The following is a 23,762-nucleotide window of genomic DNA, read 5'->3' as shown; positions in this document are numbered from 1 at the left end:
AGAAGCATTTGTAGAGCTTTAAAGAAACAAAATGGTTTGTCGGGCTGCTAAGTGCTTATGACCTAGTCACAACAGTTTAATTGCGTAAAACAAGGTAAATACTGTTTGATCGAACTATAAAACTCCTTTAGAACAAGTTCGAATTTGTATAAAAAGGAATTATCTCACAGACAACAGTCTTCTCCAAACCTTATATGATCGATCACGCATCCAAACTAATTTTAATAAATTAAATTCAATCGAAACAACGGTTAAGTCTTGTCACATAGTCTCTTATATCTCATTCAACAACGTTTAAAATTGTTTCATCTAGATTAAGTTGTCTCGCTCCTAAAAACATGACAGAATCAAGCCACTCTCTTATTTTGGTTCCATATAATTCTACGAGACCAAACCAAATATAAAATCAACTTGTTTTTTTGTCAGAGTGCCAAAGCCATAATAAAAATGCAACAAGACACGTTTTACTATTTTACCATTCATTTACCAATTTTAAAGCCACATAATCAAATCTAACCTAGTAGAGTCATAATAATAAAATAGTGAAGAAAAACAAAAAAAAACAACATCCCTCTGCAAGAAAGTATAGATATACCCACCGTAGTGTGTTCCTTAAGCGAGTTTTTTTTTTTTTAACTTACCACCAACCACGACAGAAGTCATTAGTCATTCAAAATGCGTACGAAAGATTCAACGGCACGATACGGTGTGAGCGACCGAATGACGCCTCTGCAAATCGCAAAAGAATTGCAAGAGGAAAATATTATTGCTTGAAATAGAGAAGAAACAGAAGAAAAAAAAATGAAAAATAAAAGAAATACTCACGAAGAACCTCTTCTTCGATCATAAACATGTTCCTTTTTTGTCGTCGCGGTTGTCCTGAAATGAGCATATAACAACAACGTTCTTTTCTTCCTTGTTTGATAGCTGAAAATCTGTCCAAGAGGAAATATCATGGCTTTTTTTGTGGGAATCTGGGAATATGTATAAACAGGGTTGCCAGATTTTTGAAAGAAGGATGAAATATGACAAAATGATTGTCAAAGTGACGTTTGTGCTAGTTCTGGCAAGTGTCAATGTCTTTTAAATGAATGTCAAAAATATCTTGACTACGTAAGCTATCAGTGTAGTTCAACCTATTTAGTTTATTTAGTTTAAATTAAAAGTCATAGTGTAATCATAGCCTTAGATTTGATGAATCGCTCAGTGGAGTCCAAATTTTGCTGTCCTTTTCCTCAAAATCCAACTCGATCTCTCAATCCTGCATGAGAACGTAGTTATTATGAAATAGATTAGACAGTTTCAACTGTCACTTTGAGCACTGAATTATAACAGTTCAATAAGAAAAACCCTGCGAACTCAATAAAGTGTCACTTTGAGTTCAAATTTCTTTACAACTGACATACAGAAGAGTTACATTATAAAATTCATGTTAATTATTAAGCTCATAGTAATTGTAATGAAATTGATGTTAAAAGATCTCCACTGCTAAACCCTGTATGCCTTCTCAAACATCGGCAATAATTGTATAATCATAAAAACATTTGGCGAACACTTGGCAATGTCAAAAACAACATAAAAATATATACTACTGTTTACAAAGTAAACATAACATCTCATAGACAACACAACACTAATTACACCGAGACGACTTTGCGACAATGATGTTGATGATGATGCCAAAGTGATGATGTGATGACCTTTTTGGAAAGCAGTCCATGACCAGACGACGACAACGCCACTTTAATGAAAACAAAACAAAACAGCAAAAAAAAACATACTTTATTCCTCATTTGGGTTGAGATCATTAGACTGAGAGTGAGTTCAAGTGTCTTTTACTCGTATAACACTCATACTATAAAAGCGCGCATTATTGTCACAGGTAGATCGTATTGTTCGTAGATGTGTGAAACCTGCACTACAGGTGTAATACTTTGTTAAATTGGAATAATAAAATGCATTTTTATAGTTTATAGTAGTACACTTGTCTTGTATATCTGGAGGCCATAAATGTTTGATGGACCCTATTCATATGTTTTGTTTACACGCAGCGGGAGTGCCGTCCTAATATGTGTTGGGTGTTTGTATTTATAACACTCTTCATGTTGGGTAAACGTCAGATGGGAGGCGGATAAACTTATATATATATGAAAAAAAAACACGACTTAAAAATCTACGTATGCATCTATCTAACTTTTTGATATGCAATGTTAGTTTTTTTCTGTTAAAGCAAAAGGTTTTCGTTTTTGTTTTTATGTCCGATTATGTCAGCGTTGACTATCAAAAGTTCACCATTTTAAATGCTTTTTATGGTTCATTGAGTGCAGAGATCAAAAGGGCTTAAGGAGAAATTTTATTGTTTATCTAAGTCCCATTGTTACACTTGTGTATACGGTTACAACTTACGTTATGTTGTATTAAATATGATCAATCTTTTACATTTTGACATTTCATATAGGATTGGGGTTATGGCGAACAAATTTTAGTAAATTGAAAACTTTTTCTTGGTCGAATAAATGTGTTTAAACAAAAGTTTTTCTCAAAATCATCGAGTTACAACTGTGAGCCCGCCCTGTAGAAATTCTGTCAAGTGATATCTCAACGAATATCTGAGTATAACAGTTTACTTGGGCAGGATTTACATTCGTCGTGTTTGCCAATGACGGTTGTTCTTAGTTGCTATATTCATTCCATTAGACTAGAGGAAACGTTTTTTAAATCTGTTTTCTATTAACTTTAAGCAGCTAATTTAAAAACTAACTCAATTGATGTAAATGACATTTCATGGAAATTTTGACAGTTCATTTACAAAGGCTATGATAACCCTTTACAATTGACATTGGATATGTTTCGTCAAGTTATTTTTTGAATACATCCCATTGTTTTAAAGTTTTACTTTTGAGCTTTGAAGAGTTTTTTAAAACCTCTTGATGCTTAAAATAATATAGAAAACAAGGTACTTCATCACTTTATACATTTGTGTCAATTTTGTTACCAAGTATTGAATAACCCTCTTAACATTTTGCGTTACCTTTTTGAAATTGAATTAATATTCATACCCTCATGACTGAATCACACACTCCGATGACACACAAAAAACTATAATCTCAAATTTAGCAAAAAATCCTCTTCATTTGTATAAAATTCAACAACATATCACATCGATAAACCTAATGGAAACCTACTTTGAAGTTGAACAAAAAAATAAAGCTCCCTCTATCTCTCATAAATCACTTTCATACCCATCCAACTTAGTATCCAACCACTGTATCTGATTTGATTTAATCCATCGCTGCCCAGTCTGCCACAGAGTTGAGTAGAGTATTTATATAGTTCACTTCACATCACATACGCATGCCACAAAAACCCGCAACGCAGTAAAACAAAACTTAACAAAAACAAAAAAAAAAAACATGCACTCGTCTCTAAATGTATAAAATGAAAACAAAGAAATTCTCCATTTATCCAAACGCAAAACCAAAAAACAAAGAAAATACAACAAAAAAAAAAAAGCAAAATTCAGTAAAACGCGAAAACTATTCAACTCTCGACTTGATTTCAACACCTCTGTGAATTCCCCGAATTGAAATTAGAGTAATTTGAAATGCTTCACGTTCGCAGCGCGCAAAAACACCGCACTATCCCAAGTATTGCTCAGTCAGCCATTTCAGCGTGAATATATCCGCTACCGTCATCATCATCATACCCAATCCCCCAATCCTCCACAATCCCCCATCATCATGATTTCAAAAAACCCTCATGTACATATGGGTTAAAAATTTAGTCGCCAACTCAGCAGGCAAAGGCAAATATTGTGCAGGGTATCCCAGGGTTTGAGGTCTTCAGACTAAACCGCACATATGCACTCGAAGCCGATGTGTGCATCAGCTAAAGAGCAGCAGCAGCAGAGATTTTAGCATTGAAAACCCCCACACACACACATTCACTCATCCTGCGGGCTTTATAGTGCAATGTTAGATACGAGTATTCCGGATACGGATCCGGATGAGGATCTGAGAGATTGATGCTCGGTGGGCCATTTTTGTGGGCTATGTGGATTATTTACTTAACTTCTTGCAGGCAGGCACGTTGTTGCATCAACCGCCTCATGACAGCCCTGTGTTCGAGTTCGAGTTCATGATGCAGTCGAGTCGGGGATGTTACACACAATATTGTGTGCACTTTTTGAAAAATCCCTTTTCCATGCTCTCGCATCAGCATCATCATCATCCGGTCTGTCCCATCCTTTGCCATCTTCGTTGCCGTGCCGTATCATGCCGCTGGCTGTCCTGGGTTGTGCATTTTTTTAAGCGCATCTTTTGCTTGCAATTTTCCAGTTCTAACAGAGAGAGGGAGTTGGTGTTGTTTTTTTTTTTTCGTGTTTTGTTGTTGTCTTCTTTTTATTTTGGCATAGAGAATCTATTGTGTGCAGCCAACTTGTTTAGCCAAAGGCAATCAAACTGGATTTTGTGTGTGTTAAAGTTAATTCACTTTTTATGCAGCTTTTTTTTTTTGTAGATGCGTGTATGATACCATTTTATCAATGAAAATCCAATGAGAGTCATTTTACTGGCATGCACAACATAATTTCACAATGTTTTTTGTTTTTTTGTTTTGTCTATGTCGAAAGGAAGCCGTTTTTGTGTTTGACAGTTTCCGTCATGCAATAATACCTAGTATTTCCTTCCTCGTAACATAAGGACACAAACACATCTAGTTTAATTATCTTGTCAATGTTTTGTATGTTGCATCATTTATTCATAAGCTGTCAGTAAGCTACATGAAATTAAATGGACCGTGTTTGACAACTATTGCATTTTGTCGTTAGTAGTTGTTAGATGGAGCTCTTTGTTTAGTTTTTTTTTCTGTGTATCTACTTGTGTTGAAAAGTTAAACAGTAATGTTTGATATCATAACATGATGTTAACACAGGCTTTTGATCACCGCCGCTGGTCAGAAGGTTGTTAAAGGATTAAAAAATAACTATGATATTTTCAGCGGCATTATTTTTTAATTTGACATATACCTGACAGCCATGATGCTGTTTGAATCTATATTAGCTGCTGATGGTTTATTAGTGTGTCTTCCTTTCAAAACGACCGACTGTGATTTTGACGTATTTGTAGTCTTCAAATTGTTTAGAAATACTGTTATACTGTTATACAGACAATGTATACCTCTATAAAGTTTGACATAATCGCGACATTCTAATTAGAATTCGCTCGCTCTCAGACGATTGCTCACAAATGACTTGTTCGTTTCCAACCTCACAGATCTCTATAAAACACTGGATAGTATAACACTGGATAGTATAACAGTTTTTCAGGTTGCCTCATCATTTGATTGCAAAATGCTTTGCGTTCACTGTTAAGAACAAACTTGCTTTTGTTAACAGTTTGCAGGCAATTAAAGAAATGTTCTGTAAAGCTTTATAGAAGCAAAATTGAAGCAACAACGGTAGCATCTCTTAAGCTTTATGGAAGCAAAGTAAGTAAATAGTAAGGCTAATTAATGATATTTCTAAAAGATATAATCAAAGTTTGCTATGATGTGTCTGCAATTCTTTTAAAAAATCCACCACAAATCCAAAAACAAATTATCACCAATTAAGAATGTCTTTGAAATCTTTCTTTTTTTTCCCCACAAAGTGACTTTGATCTGACATACTTCTATTTCATTCCCCGTGTTTGATTTACACATAATCAACATCCTCACACAACTTTAAGTATACTTTGACTCTATTGCGGAATATTAATTACATACAATATTCCACCACACACAGAAACGGCATATCTCAAGTACTTCACTTTGTCTCCGCCAAATTCTCTACATTTGAGAGGTGAATTATTCTGTAATGGAAATGCTCCATCATATCAAAGTCAAAGGGAAGATTATGAATACCTTCTGTTTGTTTGTTGCAAAGGAATCGCACCCAAAAACACCTACGCACACTGACAGTTGTTTTAGACTGAATGTCTCTTTAGATATGGCATCAATGTCTGATGGATTTTCTTAGAAGGTAAAAAAAAAGGGTTGAACTATATCAAATTTGCATCTTCTATCATTTGTCATTTATGCTTACGTCAGATGATGTTGATTTTCAACGGAAAACTTTTAAATTTTAGGATCAAATTTAGACAAATAAAAAATAGAGTAAATACCAATCTGAATCGTTCTACATGGCTTTGACAGGGACGTAGACCGTAGAGTGTTAGTTTGTACTGGGTTCGAGAAGTTAAGTTAAAGCTTAAATCTGTTTGTAAACAGTATTTAGTTCCAGCTTCTACCACTGACAATTGTTGCGCTAGATATGCGGGTCTTTCTTTTGCTATAGAAGACGATTTGAAATATAGAAAACTTTTTTTATGTTCTCTCTTTCTAATTTGACATTTTTAATTGGGTAAAAATGTAAACAAATTCTCCAGATTCAAAATTTAACTATGTATGACATTGCATCTAATTTTATTTCTTAATGACTAGATTTCATTTAAAAAAATTGATTTATTTTGTTTTCTTTTATTATTTTCAGACGGTATTGTAGGAGCCGGCGCCATAACGTCGCGGTGGACACCTGTAGGTGCCGGTCCCCCAGGTCCATTGGGACCGGCAGACACAAATGGCAGTATGGCGGATGCCAAAAATTTAGACGTCGGAGATATGAGTGACGTAAGTTAAATGGCTAATATTTTGATTTATTTTTACTTAAATTAAGACAAAAGCACAAGACATAAGATCACTGGACAAGCATGTTCAGTTTTCAGAGTATGAGAAAGAAATGACTAAACGAATTATATTGGGGAAATCGCCAGTAGTACAGACTTATTGGAGAAGTCTCCAAGCATTTTTCATACGGAATGTATCGGCTCCTTCCTTCCAGTTTTATTGGAACTTATTATAACAGTTAACGAAGGTTAACCTAAACGGTTCGTTGTTTTAAGCATTGTGAGCTCGGTGGAAGTATTCATTCCTTGATCTCCCAACAACAATTTTCTTCTTTAAAGCTTTACAGGAGTATTATGGCCATCTGTAAATACTTTATAGAAGCAAAATTGTTTGGATGCTCTCTGTAGTTTCTGCGTTGAGGCTTAGCCCGAAAAAGAAAATGGCCACAGTCTATGTCACTTCTTGAACTAATTGACTGTTTGTGATGTTACATCAACACGAAGGGTTGAGAGCTTCTTACAGCACCTTTTACTTCACTTTTAAATATTTTTTGTATTTATTATTTCAGGACGAAAAAGATCTCTCATCAGCCGATGCCGAAGGTGTCTGGAGTCCTGACATCGAACAGAGTTTTCAAGAAGCCTTAACAATATACCCACCATGTGGCAGAAGAAAAATCATTCTCTCTGACGAGGGAAAGATGTACGGTAAGTACATCGAACTTATAATTTTTATTGACAATCTACCAAAAAAAACAACACTACCTCCATACCAAAAATCAAACCAAGCTCCAACAAAGCTTCAACTTCATAACTATGCTTAATATGTTTTTATATCTATAATTTTCCTTAACAAGCAAAACCCATCAATGACCAAATTGCCATCATTACTTAACTGATACGATTTGGTTTGTAGGTGGGTAGAGTAGTATTTTTTGTTTTGTCTTATTTTTCGCTCGCGTGCCCATTCATCCATCCATTTGTTTTTTGCTAACTCTCACTTAAAATTGCAATCGCAATCCTAAAAAAGTAAGTCCAGTAGTTCGTAAGTTGGTTCGTTGATTCACTATCTTATAAAGCTACTGCGAGCTAGCAAAAAATCGTCCATTGTCGTTGTTGTCAGTGGATTTTTGCGGTCTTCGTCTTCATCGTAGTCGTCGTGACAAGCGATCGCAAGTCATAAATCATCATCACTAGCATTCACCAACGCTGGCTGTGTCTATCTGCTTGCTTTCTTGCTTCAGCTTCAACGTAGCTCAATTGAAGCGAAGTTTGCAATTACTAGAAAGAAACAAGAGATTCCATCATGACAGTTCCTGGTTGAGCGATCGAATGTAGGTGTCGCTGACTGCCGTCATAGATTCTGTTTAGTTGTGAAGCCCATCTAGCTTGCTACTTAAAAGGGTAGATGCGCGCGAAAAAAACTGTATACAAACGTTTCATTGCTTCGAGTTCACAACATAATTGGCCTACCACGGATGGTTTTATTTTTACTCGTAGACACATTTTGCGAATGTTTCATCTGGGGGCTCTAAGCTAAAAACAAACCAACAAAAAAAAAAGACGCCTCCTTGTGCTTGTGGTGTGGTGCGCTTAAAGGCGCCTACACACATCCTCTGCGCTAGCTCTGTGCTGCGCCATGAGTTGAGTATATTACTTTAGATTTGCTTTGATTATTATTTTTCGTGCAACTTTAATCTATGTAATATATTCTCACAGTTTCATGGAAAGATTGTCTTTTATTTGTTGGTGTTGTTGTTGTTGTTGTTGTTGTTATTTAAAATAAGCAAGAAGAGTCCGCGGACAGACTACTCCTTTAAAAGTTTGTTTTCTTATAGACAAACAGTCACACACAAATCGACGGTAATTTGTTTAAACAAATTTGTCACGCAGGAAAGTCCTATTGTAGAATATTTTATTTGATGTGAATTGAACCCACGCCAAAGATGATGATTGTAGATTAGAAGGCATAGAGAGTGATTGTGGTTAAGGATTTGCACATATTATTTTTTTTTTATGGGAGGATTGTGGGTCAGTTCAAAAATTTGTTTTTTGGAAGGAAAACAAAAGCCTCAAGTCATAAATTTTGTGACTTTAACTCTTTTTTGTCTGTTGTCTGTCTATCTGTCAGTTGAAGGCGACTTTGTCTTTTGTTAGTTTTTTTTTTTAAGGCAGAATTGTTAGAAAAACAATCAAAAGTCCAATTGGATATGTTAAGCATATTTGGCTAAATGCGGTGACCCAAAATGTTATTTGCAAATGTTTTTTAGAGTAGGCGGGTTTTGAAACAGAGAAAATGTCATATCCACTTCACATGGGTGTGTTTTCTTTCGATAATTCGTTTTTCATTTTATAATGGATTTTATGTGTTACGAAAATATTATTTATAGAAAATGGCATGGCATAGAAACACCACATGTGGCTCAGCACTAGAGTGGAGCGTTTTTGGACTTTTCTTTCAGATCACTGCGTGCAACTCATGGTTTATGCCTTGTGCTCTTCTGAACATATTCTGATACTTTTTTTTTATTCGACAATGGAAAAATAAAAATCGGGAAGCCCCTGAAGATTGCTCGTATTTCACTAAAATCGATATTTTATGAGGCGTTAGAACCCATCTGAATTGACTTAATCTTTTTCATTTCACTACCAACTACTCATAACTTATGCTGAGTGGTCTCTAGAACCAGATCTGATTCCCTTTTTTGAGTCGTTAATGGAAAAAACGAAATCGGGAAGGCTCCGAAAAATGCACATTTTCGCAAAAATTCAGATTTTTCAAATTGTATAAAATCCCACCCAGAACAAATTTCTTTTACAACTTGTTTGTATTTGCTATATTTGTGAGAACCTCATTGAACCTTATAAGCTATGGAGCACTCAAACTGAGAACTTTTCTGTAATATTGACGTCGTTTATGGGGGATTTAAGAAAATGCTACTTTGACATCCCCTGACCCATTTCAATAGAATTTTAAATTCTAATACTACACTTAAAAACTTCGTTAATAATTTAGTTTTTATTTTAAACACTAACCTTTGTAACTGCATTTAATTTATGTCGATATTTTATTTCAATCCTTAGATATTTGACATTTAGATGTTTCCATAATTCTTGCCCATACTAAATTCTTGCCCATGCTAAATTTTTATTTCGAAGTCAAAATGGCGTAATAATTATACCGTTTAACGATTTACTTTTATGAATTTAACAATATTAAAACAAAAGTTTGTGGAAAACAAAAGATTGTATGGTATTTAAGAAAACCGTCTGCAGGTAAAGTTAAAAAAAAAATTAAGCATGGGCAAGAATTATGGAAACACCTAAATGTCAAATATCTAAGGATTGAAATAAGATATCGACATAAATTAAATGCAGTTACAGAGGTTAGTGTTTAAAATAAAAATTAAATTACTAACGAAGTTTTCAAGTGTAGTATTAGAATTTAAAATTCTATTGAAATGGGTCAGGGGATGTCAAAGTAGCATTTTCTTAAATCCCCCATAAACGACGTCAATATTACAGAAAAGTTCTCAGTTTGAGTGCTCCATAGCTTATAAGGTTCAATGAGGTTCTCACAAATATAGCAAATACAAACAAGTTGTAAAAGAAATTTGTTCTGGGTGGGATTTTATACAATTTGAAAAATCTGAATTTTTGCGAAAATGTGCATTTTTCGGAGCCTTCCCGATTTCGTTTTTTCCATTAACGACTCAAAAAAGGGAATCAGATCTGGTTCTAGAGACCACTCAGCATAAGTTATGAGTAGTTGGTAGTGAAATGAAAAAGATTAAGTCAATTCAGATGGGTTCTAACGCCTCATAAAATATCGATTTTAGTGAAATACGAGCAATCTTCAGGGGCTTCCCGATTTTTATTTTTCCATTGTCGAATAAAAAAAAAGTATCAGAATATGTTCAGAAGAGCACAAGGCATAAACCATGAGTTGCACGCAGTGATCTGAAAGAAAAGTCCAAAAACGCTCCACTCTACTCAGCACCATAGCTACTGGAGATTATTTGGCCCACTTGAACGCGTTTCTTCTGTTCAAACTTAAGTGTCAATCTTTTTTATACATAGATAATGGATATAAAAAGATATCAATTGTCAATTGGAGAACTGTTATAACTGTTATAATCAGTCTTTATCTAGTTCACATTTTACGTAGATCAAAATTCGCCTGTGCGAAAATTCGATTAAAAAACTGTTATAATTATACCATTCATGACATTGATCTCTATAAAACACTGGATAGTGGATTCCTTACAAAGTATAACAGTTTTGCTGCTCCAATTGAATCTGACTTTAACTGTTCCTATGCACAGTTCTATATCGCTCTATATATACATATAGATATAGATATACATTCTTCAATACCACAGACAAATATCACAAAAGATGTTCTACTAAAAAATGTACCCCAGCACAATTCTATATAACTTTTCTCAAAAGAAGAAAAATTATGAAGTGATTATAACAGTACTTCAGTTGGAGTTAATATTTCTATATGAATCCACTATACATATAAGAACTGTTATAATTATACCATTCTGTCTAGGTATTCATGGCTGCTTGACAGTTTCGCTTTACTTTGACAGATCATTTTATATGACGTTTGTTGTAGAAATTCGTAGTTCGGGAAAAATGATTTTTCTGTAATTTTTAAACGCCCGCTAAGCTAGTTCAAAGTAACTTATGCGAATGAGACATTTATTCAAATTTTTAGGAATGCGTTTAGTGCTAAAGCATAAAATTAGATCTGTTTATTTACATGTTCATTGTAACATGGTACCCTTGAGGAGTGCGTTTAAAGTTGAGGAATCAACAATTAAAACAAAATTCATTGTTCAACTTGGAAATTTCAATTATTTTATGGTTAACCCCATAAATGCATTCCAGCACCAAAGATGTACTAGAACTATCTTTGTAATAAAATAACCTGTGTTAATGTCAAAGAACTGTCACTAACGATAGTGATACTGAAAGATTTTTCAGTATTATTAACAATGACATTTCATTGTTAAAGTTATCCAAAATATTTAAAAATATATAAAAAAAAGAAACAATAAATTAAAAGAATTTTGTAAATAAAAATTACATAAAGAATTCTGTAAATACGACACAATAATAAGAATACTCTCTTTTTTTAACATTTTTTTCCTTCAAAGAATATTATTCACCACCATTATCCGAATTTTTGTCACATTTCCAATAACCAACGAATATTTTCCAACTATCACCTTAAAACTATAACTTTTACTTTACTTCCAACAAAATACAAAAAAAATCCTCAATTTTTAACATCAGCAAAAATTCCATTCCGCACAAGAATAATGTAAAAAAAAAGAAAATAAAAAACTCAAAATATTTACCAAACATGTTATAATGTTAAACTTTTATACTTAATATTCCCTCTCTTCTCCTCTGCATTATGAACCTATGTATAATAATATACAATATCCTTGCGCTGACAAGGCTCTGAAGGATGTAAAATATGTCCTCGTTTCCCAGTCAACCCACACGCTCACTCACACAACACAACACACACATAATTCACCGAAACTATGAAAGGAATATTGTAAGCAGACATTTTTGAAATGTTCATCTTTTATCACTTTCGAACATTTTTGATTTCCCATGCAAATCGGTGACATGATGATGAACAACGGCTTTTTCGTGGAGGTGTACTCTTTTTTTTTGTCTTTGTTGTTTTTGGAGTCATGGGGAACCCTATAAACGAGAATAGATTGGTGGTAGAAAAATTAATATAAAACCCCAAAAATGTGATTCAGTGTTGCGCCGCGCGCCACCACCATCACGTTGTTTAATTGCACACGAGAACTTTTATGCAGACGATGAACAACGACGACACAATCGGTTGATGATGTGATAGTGATAGTGATACCCGGTAGCCGAAGCCCGAGTTTCAGTTTACAAAGTGCTTCACATGCACTTTGCGCGTCATCATCACCATCATCATCATCATGATCCATAAGTTGAACCCAGAAGCCAAATGGCAAAACTTTTTCATTGGTTTCGTTGAAAGTTGGTTGTGTTCTTTTTTTCATTTTTTTTTTTATTCCTCCATCACTCGTGTGCTTTTTTTTCTGCACCACACAACTAGTTCTGGGTCAAAGGGTTAATCAGCTTCAATTTTTCCCTCTCTTCAACATGGTATTGAAGTTTGCTTTGTGATGATGCTCGCCCTCCCTATATGGCCGCAGTTGTTCATATCGATGTGTTCTGCTGGGACATGTTTTATGATTAAACTTCGACGTGCTTAACTTTTTGCTAGCAGTTAGATTTGGGGATAACCCTGACAGACGAGACGGTTTGTTCGAAATCATAGAGATAAAGTGTTTGTTACACATTACAAGTTTGTGGAAAATAGTTTAGCGGATATTTTATCAAAATACTCAGAATTTTAGCTTACGTGCGGGAGCGGGCTACAATATTACATGACTGAATTTCTCTTGTCTGTAAAAGCCAACTTAGGCCCAATGCACACAAGCGTTTTTTAACGCCATTTGATTTTACAGAAATCGATGACGCTGGGTCAATCTACTGATAAATGTAACCACTCGTGCAGTGACGCTGCGGGAATAAAAGGTTTCCAAAACACTGCATCGTCACCGCAGTATGTCTGCACTTGTGTTCCTGTAAAAGCAAATGGCTACGTCATGCATTAAAAAATCGCTTGTGTCTGGCTACACAGAAACTGCCCAGGTGCTTCGACAAACTATACCACCCTTCAAGCAAGAAAACGGAGTTCAGAAAAGATACTCCGACCTCCGACCGAAAAAAACGGGGTTGCACTCACACACTTGCAACTTTTTTGTGTATGAATACAAAGTCGAAGGAGAAATCGTGGTGAAAAAACCAATACATATAAAATCGGCTCCGTGGTGATTATAATTTCCATACTAATTTGAGCCGACTTCGGACCCGTTTCTGAGCCGAAGTCGGACTCAGCTCCGCCTGAGGCGGAGCGGATTCGGACCGAGGTCGGACTCGTTTGCTTGAAGGGCAAGACTAGAAACTGAGCTGTCAAATCACTTTTGCCTACAAGCTGCGAAGTGTGGTGAATGCCGTGAATCTATTCTTGTGTCCGCGCCATAAACAAAAAATACCAAGACTGGAAACTCGGCGGTCACCTGACGTTTGCCTACAAGCTGCGAGGTATGGTGAATGTCGTGAACCTATCGTTGTGTTCGTGTCCGATGTGTGGTGAATGTCGTGAATCTATAAATGTGTGCGTGTTAACGTCATTTACCAACGTGGTGGCTTTCACATATATTCACAGACAACACTGGACCTTTAGCCAAAAAGTAGGCTTCAGACAGCAGTTGTACGCCCAGAATTACATAGTACAAGGCTATCCGGGAATGCGCAGGTGCCTATGGGGTGCGTTTATTGGTAAAAGGGAAGAAGAGTAAAGAGGAAAGATAACATTGAACTGTATAATAAACTGGATAGTGGATTTCATACAAATTGGAGTCAACATTTTTATGTGTATTTTAGAGATCAGTTAAAGATAGTGGCCCGAAAATCTGATGTTTAATGAGCCAACTAATATGGACTGTCATGCTAGATGTTTTGGGTGCAGGTTCTGTATATAACACCTTGACTTTTTTTCAGGGTTCTTGATTACATTCCGATAAGGAGCTGCCAATACATTTCAAATGTTTTATTTGAATAGTTGAAGATCTTGAATTTTTTCTTAAAACAGAATCATTCGAAAATATATTTTTAAAAACCTAACCTGGTTTTTGAATCCCTACTTTTGAAATGTCAGTCATAGGGAAACAATATTTCAACATATCACAAAGGTTATAAATCAACTCTATCTATAAATGGTTCCTAAAATCAAACATACCTAATTCAAATGCAAACAAACTCTTTCTTGTTTTTTTTTTTTCAATTTAGGATCTGTACAAATATTTGGTTTCTTTTTGCAAGAATAAGCACATAATTTTCCTGGTAGAGATATAGCTTATTGGAATTTAATTTTCATATTCTGATTGAATCAAGGAATTTGCTTTCATTATTTTTGGGAAGATATATTCCAAGCTATACCTTCTCCTTTCAAAGTTTCAAATCTTTAACTAGGATATATCATGTCTAAGGTCTTATATATGATGCTTTGATCCGTTTTAAGTTAAAATCAAATTTTGCGATTCAATTGATTATTGCAATAGCAAACATGATTTCTCAGAGAAATATTACAAAATATCTCTCTAAACCTTTTTGAATCTTCGAGAAAACGCATATAAAACGAACATAACCACAACAGCTTTTTGTTATTCACCTGGAGCCTGATTCAACTTAAGTTCTCCATCTCTCTTTCTATCTCGCTTTCTCTGAATATGAAATCATATCACGTAATTTGGTTATATCCTTTGGAATTTACAAACTTCAATTTTATCCATGGAAAACACAAGAAGAAATTCATGCAGGACTTGGACCGACCACCGAGCCTACACATATTTAACAAAATCAGCAAAATTATTACTTTCCCTCTGGGATATGAGAATTAATCTCAAATAGCCACACACATATCTCCTCGGATTCTAGGTTGTATAGTAGTCCTACAACTGGATGTTGTCCATGGTCTATATCCTTTCACAAGCAGGACCGCATATTTGGTTGTAAATTCTTAAACCGAGACAATGCGCTCAGTTTTCAGATTGCAAATCGCATAGGGATGCACATCGAATCCAATATGTGATTTGTGGCTCCATGTGTGTATACCTTTATTATCCTTGTCATTATTCTCCTAACAGCCTACAAAAGATCCAAATTTCAATGGTCGTCGTCCTTGTCTCAGTGTGTTCTAGAACGAAAAACACACCACACAAAATCTCATCCCTATTCATCTTCGAAAAAAGGGAAACAATTTTCGAAAAGCCCGACAATGCTCAAGTATAACAGAAAAAAACATCCAGAAACTTTTTATAAAATAAATCCCTGAATCCTGGTCGTATATCCTTCGTTTTAACACTCAACAGTTTCAATTTGTATCTGAAAAACGCCACCACACATTTACTCCTGCCTTGTCGTTGCATTCGTTTGGCGAAGTCACTAAAAACTTTCACACATCTCCACCACGCCATTGCTGATCATAAATAGAAACAAAGCCAACCATATTCACTTCAATTTCCAACACCCAATACACCTACTAGATTTGGATTTGGAACTGGATATAAGAAGAAGGACGAGTATTCAGGACGACAACAACGATGAAGAAGAAGAAGGCCAAGCATCTTTGTTGTCACATAGTAAAATTAATTACTTTCCAAAAAGCAGAGAAAACAATATCCTGGGAACATAAATTACAGGCCTGCTGCTGGTCTTTGGCCTTTCGCCTTTCTTCTTCTCTACATATATATTTATCTCTCTGTTTCCCTTGTTGCTCCTCAACCAAGTCAACTTCTATATATGCTGTGACTGGTGAGATTGTGATCCTTTCCCACCTTCATCCGAACAAAAATACTTGCCGACATCTAACGAAGCTTTAGCTTTTGTCTCAGCCAGCAAGTAAAAACCTCTCCTCCTTACCCTTGTTCCCACCAAACCATTTTCGGTTTTAAGGACGAAAAGGACGACAACGAAGTAGTAAACATTATTGTGAAACACTTGAAGGGGATGAATTTTATTTATTTGGCGGGATTTCCCCAAAGCCACCTCGAATGTTGTGCTGTTCCGTGCTGAACGACACAACGAACGACTCGACTGCAATAACAAGCTGCCTGCCAGGATACTAAGTCCTAAGGCAAAAGGATTTACTAGGATTATCGCACAAATATTTTCCGCCTGGCACACGGTCCTGCTTTGGCTGATAGTAGGAAAGCTAGAAGGTAGAGGTGAGGTGGAGGATGGAGGTGGTGAAAAGTGTGGGGAGAAAGTAGAATTGGGGTGGTGACGACAACCTCAACGAAGGCAGGAAAATTTATTCATTGTACTCGTCTACAAGGAGCTTGAGAGTTTTTTTTTGTATTGTATTCCAGTCTTGAGGGTATACTGGTCGAAGAGGAGGTTAGAAAAGAGAGAGAGGGAGCGGTAAGAGCTTGTAGCTTTGCGGTGCTGTTGATTCTATAGTGCTCCAATGTCCTTGGTTGTGTTATGCGGTCGTGTTTAGGTCGATGGTGGTTTCGATATGCGTGGTGGGAATTTTTGTGCTGATTGTTTGTGTGCTCTTTGTGTGTTTGTATATTTTCGCAAAGTATAGAGAAAATTTGAGAAAAGTTCTCTGTTGTTCTGTTTATTTGTTGAATTTTATTGGCGGTAAAGAAAAATGGGTCAGGAAAAATTATGTGGAAAAAGAAAAAGAAGGGGTTTTTCGCTGATATGGACTTGATGGTGGAATTATTTATGACGAATTGTGATGCATCGGTTTTTTTTTTTTTTTTTACTGGTTGATGAAAATAGGAGGGGGATTATTATTGTTTAAGAAGAGGGTAGATTCTTATTTTTTTTTCTTTGCGTTTAGGGAATCAGATATAAATCATGTTAGCACTACTTTTTAAGGTTTTTTGATAAAAGAAATATGTTTAGAAGCAATGGGGATATAATAGTACTGACAAGAAATAATAAATGGGTATTGAAACCCCCCCCCCAAAAGAGTTTTTAAATGTTACTTCCCCAAACCTTTTTGATTTCAATTCATTCAGCACCTTTTCAGCAAACTCTAACAAGGGATCTCTTGCTTTCTGGTGAAAAGATATCAATCAGTACGTACTTCTCAAGGTTGGTACTAGTGGGCTATATTCTAGCCTTGTGATAAGTTCGATGAAAAAAACTTTCCACAGTTCACATTTAATGCTGATAAACGGAATATGGATCGAGGAGGCAAGAATTAACGTATAATTTTCTTCAATCAGTCTCTTAAAAACTGCTTTAAGAATATGCTGTATACTTACGGTGACCATCCGTCCCGGTTTACCCGGGACTGTCCCGTATTTCTACAGCTTATCCCGGGTTTTTATTTAAGAAACCCGGGACGTATAAGTGTCCCGTATTTTGTAATTTGTCCCGTGATTGTCCCGTATTTGGACATTCTCTGATTTTTGTATTCAATATTTTAAATACTTTGTACGGAAAACAAGAAAACAGTGGCTGGAAATTAAAATTAAATACGCTGCTAAAGCAAAACGAAAATTTTCGTTCAAAAAACTTTTGCTGCAAGACAAACTACTTGGACAAATAAATGGGAGTGACAATGATCGTAATCGTGTGCCGTAATTCGACCCCAGGTTAAATGTTTTCGAATAAAGAACAACATATGGAAGAGTAAAGAACTCAGATTAGTTTCAAAACTTTTAAGGAAATGTTGAAAGTTGTGTTAAAGATCAATTTCAAAATAAAATAAAATTAAAATGTTAAAAAACAGCTCTCCCGATTTTGATTAAAAAAAATGTTTTCTTAGAAGTTATTAACAGACATTATTATAAAACCATTTTTTTGATTTCTGATTTCGACTAAAATGATTTCAACAAAAAAGCTCCCATAAAATCGTTTAGGAAATCTTGATATCAAAATAATTAAAAAAATTATGAAAACTCATTTAAAAAAATTAAATTTTTATTGAAAAATCAATATTTTCAAAACGATCCAACGAATTTTTTATCTGTCCCGGGTTTCGCTTTCAAAAATATGGTCACCGTATGTATAGGGTAAATTAGGGCATTATGGCATACCTAAGCACAAACTCAAATAACTTTACTACGGACAACAATTTTTACTTCAATCATTTTTTTTAATTAAATTTCATAAAAACGTAACATAAATAAATTATTTAAGAATAGAAGTAAAAGCTTTTTAACAAAAAATAAATTAAATTAAAAATTGTCAAAAAAAAACCATATTGCCCTATGTACGGGCAATATGGCGAACCCCATTTACATCGGAGCCCTTTACTTTTTTTACGTACTTTCGGCATTTCTGAAATATAATTATAAATAAGTATCATAAAATTAACGTCAAATTGAGGTTATTTTGAAATTAAAAAAAATGCAGACATTATGTAAGTTACTTTTGAAATTAGAAACTTCATAAAGGCATTATGGCGCAGTCGTGTATAATGTCGCGCCATAATGCCCTTATTGCATCTGCGCCATATTGCAAAATATACACATATTCACAAAACACCAAAAACCAAACACAATTCTTACTTCATTTAAAATACTACAAGTTGTATAAAAAAACAAAACTGTACTCTGCATTCCACTCTTCACCACAAACACGTGCACTGTATACTTACCGAGATACAAACAAACAAACAAAAACAAAGCGATATTATATTGGTACCCAGAACCGGTATTTTTTTTGTTTTCTTTTTTGTTTGGCACAAAAATAATAGCACTGCCCTGCGATCGTCACAAGGCTAGTGTTTAACGAAGACCAAAGTTTATGCATTGGTTTTATTTGAATTTGAGTATTGGAAGTATGGTAGTTGAGAGGTGCGCCATAATGCCCGGTGCGCCATAATGCCCGAAGTTACCCTACTACTAGATTCAACGGCTTTTTTCCGTAAACTAGGGACTAATTTATCTCTTGAGTCTTTACCTATGCATTTCTTAAATAAATCCCAATAAGGGTTTATAGAAGGTAGTTCTACAGTTTGAGACTTATCTGACACCCGGTATATTCCTAACCTTAAAGGAACATCTCTTAATCGACTGAGTTGAAACTGCTCTCAACGAATAATAGTAATAATAATTTTAACTACAGGTTAAATTGTCCAGTTGGTTGCAATTTTTTGACGTTTCTGTCTTGCTTCATGGTGAGAATGTGATAACCAATAGCGAGGCGTGTTTAAAATCTGTAGACTGAAACACTTTTCTGTAGCTCAGTGTGATTCTATAAAGATTATAACAGTTCTTTTGATTCTTATTAAATTTAAAAATTATGCCAATGAAATTGGAAATCCTGCTCAATATAAAAAGAAAACGAAAGACGTTATACAATTCCGTTTCACAAAAGACTTATGGCGTGTCTGAATTCCGTTAAAATATTGGTTCAATCTTGACGTTTGGTTAAATTTTGACACTAGCGTGGTAAATAAAATGAGTTAAAAGCTAAAACCTATCCAGCTCCAGAGCACGATTAAATTTGACAATAGCAGTTAATTTTTGACGTTTCTCACTAAAAGAAATCTTAATCTAGATGAAGGACAAGAGATTTAAAAAAGTGTTGCCGTCGACATGAGATTTATTTTTACAGCTCTTCAAAAATCAGATTGGAAACTATTTCTTTCTCTTATTTCATGCCAAAAGTTCTTAATATTTCGCGAACACGCGCGACACATTGCAATTAAACAATTTGTTTCCATTTTGACAACTTTTGTTTTTGTTTGTGATTAAATGAAATGAGTGCGTCCAGCTAAAACAAGCAAATATACTAAATTTTTAGAAGATTTAAATGACATGTAAGGTACTTCAAACCAACTTTGACCGACCGACTACAAAAACTTTGCCAACAGCTTTTTTGTATGATAACACCTGAACGTCTACGTTCCAGATTGGAATTTTTACATACAAAAAACACTGTCTGCAGCCTTTTTTGACATTAAAATTTGTATGATAAATTTTGTGATTTAGAAAAGATTGGACGTTAATCACCTTTTAAACTTTTTCTTTAAATGAAAAAGCAACAAAAAAAATGCTTGAGAGGGTACAAAATGAAATTTTTATGAGTGTATTCAGTACTTCTGGATGGTAAGTTATTCACTTCTTCTGCCTACGTCTCATCTCTTCTTCATCTGATGACTTTAACATTATACCCAACAGTCTTTAGAATGTTAAATTTAAACAACAAAAAACAACTAAACGTTCACATTTTACCCTTCACTTATTTTTCAGAATCAGTAATTAACCTCTTTTAATTACATAAATTCAATTTATACTTAGGTGAAAAGTATAATAACTGTGTGGTAAGGTTTCGGCAGCATATGGTTAATTCTATAAAAAAGAAAAATAATCCTCTCTTTTTCTTTTATATTTCTTATATAATTTTTTGACAGTCAGTGACAGTAATGATGAATAAGTATTCATCACCCTCTTTTAAGTTTTTTTCTTGTCATATAAGAGGTTCACCATATTATTGGATCAACTATGCCCGTTGGCACATGATTCTTTAGAAAGAGACAAAAAAATATAATAAAATAAGAAAAAGTTGCACACAAAATCCTCTTAGGGTATCTTAAACGGCATTTTGTGTTCAGCGAAAAAAAAAACAAAGCATATAAAAAAAGGAACAAAAACAACAACAACTAGGTACATTATTCCTTTTCATTTTTACAACTCGCAGACATGAGGTTAAAAAAAAAAAAAAAAACAAAAATAAGAGTGTGTGGTGAAAAAGGAAGCTATTATGTTGTGGCATTTGACCTAAAGAAAAAATAATTCTTTTTAAATTTTTTGTTTTCCTAAACGACGACACAAGACGAGGAGAAGACGTTTAATAGGCATTGGTATAGATAGTGTTATATTTGTGACTTCTTTTCCTATAATATGAGTAAAAGCAGACTTAAAGAACTGCTAAAGGGGTTACTTTTTATCAAATCAAGCATGAAAAACGGTTTGTCTTACTATTGCATAGGTACTTTGAATGTGAAATATTTCGTCTTTAGAATTTTAATAGTTGTAAGTATAAATTATTTAGAACAAGAATTGAAGAAACTAATGTTTTTAGGAATAGAGACATGATATTATTCACTCTCTTAAAATCTAGTTTAATTTAGGTTAAATATCAAACAACATACCCATATGTGCTGAACGCACTCATTCGAAACGTCATTTTTATATATAATTTTGGGCATTATAGGTATTTGTCTTTATTTTCTTTCTTGTTTGCAGAAAAATTAACAATGAGACCACAACAACATTCTCGCATTGTTGTTGCTTTCAGCTAGAATTTGACATCTTCGAGTTAGAATTTGACATTTTCGAGTTCGAATTTGACATCTAAAAAGCCCATTTAAATCATTTTAAATGTTTTATAACAAATAGTGTTATAAAGGTTATTTTTTATATTAAGAAAAAACCTCTTACGTATCTGGTACTTATAAAATGACATTTTAAATTTAAAGTAGAGAGTTACGCATGAAAATATGTCAAATGCATATAAGTACATAACTTAACTGTCAACAATAACAAAGGTTATTCTTCAAAGGCGAATGATATTTTTTTCTAAGAAAAGAACAAGAATAATGTCAAGTATTTAAGAATAGATTTTTTTAAAGAAAAATGTCCTTTCTATTACCAGCACCTCTGCCCCTCCAACCTATTCCACAAAACTTATAATTAGAAAAAAGACAAAAATAATAGTTTTTTTTATTTAAGTTTAAAGATTTCTATACAAAATCTCAACATGAACATTGAACACCCAACACACGTATATCATATAACTTTGGCATAGAATAAGGTGTAGCTCACAAGGCATGACTTTGACTTAGACTCTTTCTTTCTCTTTCTATCCCTCGACCTGCCTCATTCTTAGTATTATATTTTTTTTTCTATTCAAACGTTTGGCCTCCAACATGGAATCTCTGTTCGCTCCGCATGACAATTGAATTTTATAAAGTGAAACACAGAGAAAAGGACCCAAGTCCTGTGTGAATATCATTTATATTAGAAAATGCAAAAAAAATAAAAATAAAATAACCCCAAAAGCAAAAAAAAAAAGAAAACAAAAAACCAAGCCAAATGGAGAGAGAGAGTCCTTTGACTTTGGTTATGCTTTGCTTCATATAGCTACGTGTGTATGTGCTAGCTTTCGTTTCGACCAAACTATAAGTTTTAAACTATCCTTTTCTCTAAAATACGCTAGAATATAAGTTCACACAACACACATATACAAAAAACTACTCCTAAAGAGGTATCGCCCGTAGCAATATGAGTATAGATAGTCTTACCTAGAACTATAATATCCAGTGGCGGTGTAGATTTGTAAAGAAAGGACAGGCGAAATAACTTCAAAATATTATTTTTACTTACCGGAGCAATCTTTGATACCAACCGGAGAATACCACAATACTCAGTTGAAAACCTCATGATACTTATGGGTTATGGCTTATGGGAGACATCTGTGATACATACTTGTAAAATTTTGATTCATCGGAGCAATCCGTGATACTTACCGAAGCAAACTGTTATACTAACGGGAGAATCCGCTGTATGTCAGTATAAAAATTCATGGGAGACTTCTATAATGCATATGAGTAAAATTTGTTCTCAGAGCAATCCATAATACTTACTGGATCAAACTGTTATACTTACCGTAGAATTAGCCGAAACTCTATCTAAAAATTAATGGTACTTGTGGGAGATATCTGTGATACATATGAGAGAAATTCATTCTATATATTAGAGCAATCCATGATACTTACTGTAGCAAACTGTTATACAACCGGAGAATCACACGATACTTAGTCCAGCAATCTATGATACCTACTGAAACAATCCTTGATACTAAACAGATTATCCCACGATACTCATTCCAGAAATCCATGATACTTATTGGAGAAATCTGAGATACTATCTATGAAATTCAGTATACTTATTAGAGCCGTCTGAGTTCTGACATCCGCGATTTTTGTTGGATCAATCAGTGATACTTAACAAAACATTCTGTGATACTTACCAAGGTTTTCTGTGATATACTTGGGACATCGGTGATACCTTTCGGTATCAAGCCAGTCTGTTATACTTATAGGTGTTATACATTCTATTAACTGGAAACATCCATAATATTAAAATGTTAAAATACTTACCGGAGATAGCCGTAATACCGCTTTCAATCTTCCGAGAAAGTGTACAGCAGGATTTTTTGATATAAAACTTCTCTAACAAATGCGACATTTGTTCGCCCCTCGTAAGAAACTCGGAAGCAATCCCTCACTGGAGCATATGCTCAAGTTGGTAGGAAAGAATGGGGTGTATTATTTTATTTATGCTTGCCTTTTGTAGATATGCTAAAACAGACCGACTACGACGACGACGAAAGAGTGTTCTCTATTCGGAAGGACGACGACGATGATGTTGATGATGATGACGACGACGACGGGTATACGACGACAGCAGCAAAAGCTGAAAATGTGAA

General features: G+C 34.4%; 1 protein-coding gene across 8 annotated transcripts in view; it reads left to right on the top strand.

The window, feature by feature from the left end:
• Positions 1 to 23,762, top strand: part of LOC129911382 (protein scalloped) — a 205,016-nt gene that overhangs the window by 164,608 nt on the left and 16,646 nt on the right. For all 8 annotated transcript variants that reach the window (XM_055989178.1, XM_055989177.1, XM_055989176.1 and 5 more), the window contains 2 exons: positions 6,530 to 6,666; positions 7,232 to 7,370. In XM_055989178.1, the coding sequence (XP_055845153.1) occupies positions 6,625 to 6,666; positions 7,232 to 7,370 (181 nt within the window). In that variant the 5' untranslated portion in view covers positions 6,530 to 6,624. The remainder of the gene's footprint in view (positions 1 to 6,529; positions 6,667 to 7,231; positions 7,371 to 23,762) is intronic.

The sequence above is a fragment of the Episyrphus balteatus genome, chromosome 2 (genome assembly GCF_945859705.1).
Source record: "Episyrphus balteatus chromosome 2, idEpiBalt1.1, whole genome shotgun sequence".
Taxonomy (NCBI): Eukaryota; Metazoa; Arthropoda; class Insecta; order Diptera; family Syrphidae; genus Episyrphus; species Episyrphus balteatus.
This window is presented reverse-complemented; position numbering and strand designations above follow the sequence as displayed.